This window comes from Podarcis muralis, chromosome 9, assembly GCF_964188315.1.
Source record: "Podarcis muralis chromosome 9, rPodMur119.hap1.1, whole genome shotgun sequence".
Taxonomy (NCBI): domain Eukaryota; kingdom Metazoa; phylum Chordata; class Lepidosauria; order Squamata; family Lacertidae; genus Podarcis; species Podarcis muralis.
Genome location: NC_135663.1, coordinates 4,040,863 through 4,046,803, shown reverse-complemented (window position 1 = coordinate 4,046,803; position 5,941 = coordinate 4,040,863). Strand labels below are relative to the sequence as shown.

The window sequence follows — 5,941 nt, the reverse complement described above, 5'->3', positions numbered from 1 at the left end:
TTGACTGATGAATTGCTTTTATTGATTGTTCTGCAAACCGCTTTGTGACCATTTATGGTGAAAACGAAAAGCAGTCCAGCAAATAATAAATGATAATAATGCTAATCATCTGCCACAACTTAAAGCCTCAACGTCACCTCCATCACCTGTAAAGGGAGTCCAGCAATTGCCCTATAGATGACATCGTCATGCCTTCTTTCAAAAGGGCTGTGCTCCCAGGGGTGGAAAGATCAGTTCATTTTGGTTCTCTCAGTTTCTCAATTTTCAAATTTTACATGCAGCTCTCCACATTCCTGCAGTAACCTGAGTTCTTTTTTAAATTCTCTTGAAAATTATTCAGCATTCTAGTGCAATTTTCTCCAGATAAACACATTTTTGTATGCAATTTTGGCTACGGTACACTCTTCCCCAAGCAATTTCTCCCAGCGGAATGCAATTTTGTACAGTACAGTGGTACCTCGGGTTACATATGCTTCAGGTTACATACACGTCGGCTTACAGACTCTGCTAACCCAGAAATAGTACCTCGGGTTAAGAACTTTGCTTCAGGATGAGAACAGAAATCGTGCTCCGGCGGCACGGCAGCAGCAGGAGGCCCCATTAGCTAAAGTGGTGCTTCAGGTTAAGAACAGTTTCAGGTTAAGAACGGACCTCCAGAACGAATTAAGTACTTAACCCGAGGTACCACTTACTTTCCCGAATATATTCATTTTCATGCACACTTTTACCTAATGCGTGGTGTGTGGTTTTCCCCCCAAATGTTGGATAACTGCCTTGCAAAATTCAGATAAATGCGAACTTGAGCGGATGGCTGTGTTCTGCTTCCCACCTTGTTTCAGAAAGTGCAAATTTAATTGATCAGCCTTTAAATGCAAACACAGTTGAATCTGCCCCCTGCCACATCACTTGTGCTTAACCTTCAGAGCACCACTGGCGGGATTTTTGCCTTGCAGGGAGTTGGGTCCCTTCTCACTTTACAGTACGATGATAAGTCCTGACCTGACGGCCCCTCATTGGCTCCCTCTCTCATTCCTGCTTCTGCTTCCATGCACGTAGCACCACGATGCTTCTGCAGCCTCTCTCCAACCCTCCCCATGCCCAGGGAGCGGGCGATGCCGTCCTCCAAGCAGGCTCCTTCCCCAAACTTGAGCGGCTCCTGAACGTTCTCTTGCTCCTGGCGGCTCTCCACTTCCTCATCCAGACGGCCATTTATTTCTCCTGCCTCTTCCTGATCCTGCCCATGGGGTTTGTTGTCTCCAACGTCATCTCTGGGTAAGTTGGAAGGGGAAGAGGGAGGGGAGCGTCTTGCCAAATGCAAGGAGGTTCTTTTAAGAACTTTCTGGTGGCAAGAGTTGTTGGGCAGTGGGACAGACGAGTTGGAAGGGACGCCCAGGGTCATCTAGTCCAACCCCAGCTATACAGGATTCTCAGCTAAAGAACCCCAGACAGATGGTCATTCAACCTCCAAGGAAGGGGAGTCCACCACCTTCTGAGCTCGTCTGTCCCACTGCCCAACAACTCTTGCCACCAGAAAGTTCTTCCTAATGTTCAGTCGGAATCTGCAATCTTGTAATTTGAATCAAGTGCTATGGGGCCTCCCCTCTGGAGCAGCAGAAAACTAGCTTGCTCCATCCTTCATGTGGCAGCCCTTTTGATATTTGATATTTGAAGACCGCTCTCAGATCTCCTCTCACTCTCTGTGGGAATGTTCAGGGAGGCAGGAGAGGATATATTGTTTAATAATATCCTTCCTAACTTGCGTTAGCAAGTCCCTTTACTTAGCAGAGTGCATTCCCCTTTTAAACACACAGCGGTTCGCTTGTTGCAAGCTTGTTTAAGCTTCTCAATATAGCATTCCTGGTAATCCCCTTTTCTCTCCCTTAAAAGAATAGACATGACACAATCTTGTGTAAAGTATTATAAAAGAAGTTTACTCACACATCTAGTTCACAGATGGACCCCTGAAGGCAGACTTAGTTACAGATATAGACATACATGTGAGTCAATCCCATATGGAGATAGTTTCTTTGTTTGGCTGAAAGCTGAAAGCCAAGAGAGCATCTCTAGCTAAAAACAGCTGTTGCTTGTCCTTTTCGTTACCTGGACAGGTAAGATCACACCCACCTCTAGCCACATGCAAGAGGAGGTATGTCCCAGTCAGGAGGAAACAGGAAGTTTTCTACTCACTGGAGCAAACATCCCTCTGCAATCCACTCTAGGAAAACAAGGAATGTTGTACTTGACTGCTATCTATGTATCAAATCCCACATCCTCTTCTCCAGGCTAAACATACCCAACTCCTGTGATCATTCCTCCAAAGGCTTGGTTTCTAGACCTTTGATCATCTTGGTCTCCCTCCTCTGCACACCTTCCAGCCTGTCAACATCCTCGTTAAATTGTGGTGCCCAGAACTTGACCCAGTAGAAAGCAGACTTAGAGCAAAGTCCATTCCCCAGAGCTTAACTGACAGCAGGAATTCACTGCTGCAAGATGTGGTGACTGAAAAGGACGAGTGGACTGCATTAGACCACCTCTAGTTTCCTTTCTGTCCCCTCTCCCCCTGGTACATCCGCATTTGGCACAATCTGGAAGCTCGCATGTCCCTGCCAGTTTATTTCATTTTTGTTGTATTTTCATTTTCATTTACAAACTTGCACTCTTCAGTATTCCTTAGAGACCTGCCTGGTGTAGGGATGTGAACAGATGCTGGGAGAAGATTTATTTATTCGCTATTATCCTTCCTTCTTCTCGTTTGTGAGTTCAGCAGAGTGCCATTCCTTTGCAGTTTAAAAGGAAGCTCAGATAGGCTAGTCCTAGCCTTTTAGTTTAAGTAACCCAGGATTCTTTAAGGAAGATTGGATTCTCCTGGTGTCCCCCCCCCCCTTTTCCTCCTCTTAAAACCACAGCCACACAAACAGTCTTGTAAAAGGTAAAACAATAACATTCACTCACTCAGAGTTTCTGCTGCAGAATAACAGATACAACAGCTTTGTTCCGGCAGGCTTAAAATGGTAATTCAGTTACAAAGACATGCTTAGGTCTAGCTTAAGATGGAGTTTCTGAGCTGTAGCTCAGACTTAGCAGTTGCTCTCACATTTCTACCTTGGTGATGACAGGAAGAGTAAGAGAAGAGAAGAGAAGAGGATGTGCTCAGGAAGGGAAGGACAATATACCCTCCCTGTGTCAAGGCACAGTGGGAGTGCTCTCACAAAGTTCTCTCTAGCAAACTTACAGGAAAACTCTGTGAGCTTTGGCGTCTATCATGTGCCTATCTAGCAAAAGCACCTTGTTGGTTTGACTGCATTTTAAATATCCCACGCCTTGAACCACTCTCTTATTTCAGAGTGGGTCTCTTTTGCTTCCAGCCACTTTGCAAATAGTCCCGCTTGCTTCTCCCTTCTGTCCTCAGGGCAAACACCATAATGGGCGCTGCATCTTCTGAGAACCTGAGGACGGGGCATGCCTTGTGCCAGGGGGCAGCGGGCGAGAGAGCCCAGCAGACGTCCTTCCACCTTTACGTCCAGGGGATCGAGGACCTGGTGATGTCCTTGGCGGTCGCTTACTTCCTGGTCCGTGTTGGGCTGATCTTCTGCAACCTCATCTTCATCCTGCCCTTGATCTTCTTCCTCAGTGAAAGGAGCTGCTCTTGAGAGGAGCAACCACGAATAAAGGGAGAGCTTGGAAACATTGGTCCTGTGTAGAGCCGCTCTTTGGCAGGTGGGCCGGGCTGTTGTGCTGGGAACGGAGAGGCTCAGGTCCGTGTGCCAGATGTTGTTTTTGTTTAGTCGTTTAGTTGTGTCTGCCTCTTCGTGACCCCCTGGACCAGAGCACGCCAGGCATTCCTGTCTTCCACTGCCTCCCGCAGTTTGGTCAAACTGTTGTCTTTGTCCATGGAGTTTTCTTGTCAGGGATGCTGGAGTGGCTTGCCGGTTCCTGCTCCAGGTGGATCACGTTTGGTCAAAACTCTCCACTATGACCTGTCCATCTTGGGTGGCCCTGCTCGGCATAGCTCATAGCTTCTCTGAGTTATTCAAGCCCCTTCACCACGGCAAGGCAGTGATCCATGAAGGAGATGGGCCAGATGAGGCCCCCCAAAAAACCTTTTTGCTTGGCCAATGGGACTCTCCAAAGGTCACACCCTCTTGCCAGTCCTTCACCATCCCCTCCTTGAGTGGATTTTCCTGTCTGGAACTGTCTAAGAGCCCTCTGGCAGTATATCACACCATTCAAAGTTGGAGTTAACTTATGGTTACCAGATTTTTTCCAATGAATTTTTTTTTTTAAGATGAGTAGCAACAGGGAGTCAGTACAGTGATACCTTGGGTTAAGAACTTACTTCGTTCTGGAGGTCTGTTCTTAACCTAAAACTGTTCTTAACCTGAGGTACCACTTTAGCTAAAGGGGTATTCCCGCTGCCACCGCCATGCGATTTCTGTTCTCATCCTGAAGCAAAGTTTTAACCCGAGGTAGCGGGTTAGCGGAGTCTGTAGTTAGCGGGTTAGCGGAGTCTGTAACCTGAAGCGTCTGTAACCTGAAGCGTCTGTAACCCAAGGTACCACTGTAGTGGGGATGGTGAGGCAAAAGACCCTGGGTCCAAGCACACATGCATATTGTATAAAGGTGCAAAGCCCTTCTTTCGCACCCAGTGAAACATAAATGCGCAGAATTTTTTTTAAACTGGGCAATGGCGAGCCACCCGCCCGTGACTCCCAAGCCTCCCCCAATCTCCTGCCCCCTTCCTCCTTTGTTTTGACTGATTGGGGGAGGTTCGGGAGTCACGGGCAGGTGGCTGTTGCTCAGTTTTTTTTTTTAAAAAACAACTCTGCACATTTATGTTTCACAGGGTGCAAAAGAAGGGCTTTGCACTTTGCCTGGCAGAGAAACCACGTGCCTTGCACCCCTCCTGGGCAGCGCCTGCCCGTCAGTGACTGCCGAGGCTTCCCTGATCTGTCAAAACAAAGGGGGAAGGGGGCAGGAGATCTGTACCACCGGACGTCCCTGGTTTCCCCTTTGACAGTGGCGGCGGCAGTAAGCAGCTCCTGAAGCCAGCCAGAGCCAACTGCCCTACCAGGCTGGCTCCGGGCTGCTGAGGCTGCCGCTGCCACGTTTCCCAGGGACAGATTTGCAAATCTGGGGACATTCCGGGGACAGAATTTGTCCGGGGACAGATGTGCAAATCCGGGGACTGTCCCCAGGAACCGGGGACGTCTGGTAACCCTAAGTTAACTCTTTACAGTGGTACCTCGGGTTACAGACGCTTCAGGTTACAGACGCTTCAGGTTACAGACTCCGCTAACGCAGAAATAATACCTTGGGTTAAGAACTTTGCTTCAGGATGAGAACAGAAATCGTGCTCCGGCGGCAGCGGGAGGCCCTATTAGCTAAAGTGGTGCTTCAGGTTAAGAACAGTTTCAGGTTAAGAACGGACCTCCAGAACGAATTGAGTACTTAACCTGAGGTACCACTGTATTAGCAAAAAACAGGAACTCTGCAGACATGGTTGAGTGTCAGGCCTAATGAGCCCAGCCGTTCATCCCCAGCAGGTCTTGCCCCATGAACCTGAATGTCCTCTCCTGCCAACTGCTGTCTAGGTCTCCTCTTCTCCAGATTTCCCCAAGCATTCAGAGACTGCGCCTGTGTGCAGCCTGCTCCTGCTCTTCCTGTTTCAGCCCTCTTCTGGTCCTGGGTTACAAGTGGAGAGGGGAGCTTGTCTCAGCAGGAGGGGGCGACACCCGTGACTCTGCCCCATCTCGGCCTCGTGGTCTCCCTCCTCCCCTGGCCTGCTTCAGCTTCTGCCTCTGATTCTGGACTGCTCTCTGCCACAGACTCTCCCAGCTCACTAAGCCCTGTTGCCTCCTCAGCTTCCGACGCCTCCTCACCCCAATCTTCTCCCTCTGACCTCTCATCGTCCCACCACCAATCCCCGGATTCTGAGCCTTCT

General features: G+C 48.9%; 1 protein-coding gene across 1 annotated transcript; it reads left to right on the top strand.

The window, feature by feature from the left end:
• Positions 1–1,055: 1,055 nt before the first annotated feature.
• LOC144328930 (uncharacterized) lies at positions 1,056–4,645 on the top strand. Its single transcript, XM_077934601.1, has 2 exons — positions 1,056–1,272; positions 3,410–4,645. Exons 1-2 carry the CDS (start codon positions 1,064–1,066, stop codon positions 3,648–3,650), a joined length of 450 nt encoding a protein of 149 aa, XP_077790727.1. The 5' UTR covers positions 1,056–1,063; the 3' UTR covers positions 3,651–4,645.
• Positions 4,646–5,941: the final 1,296 nt, after the last annotated feature.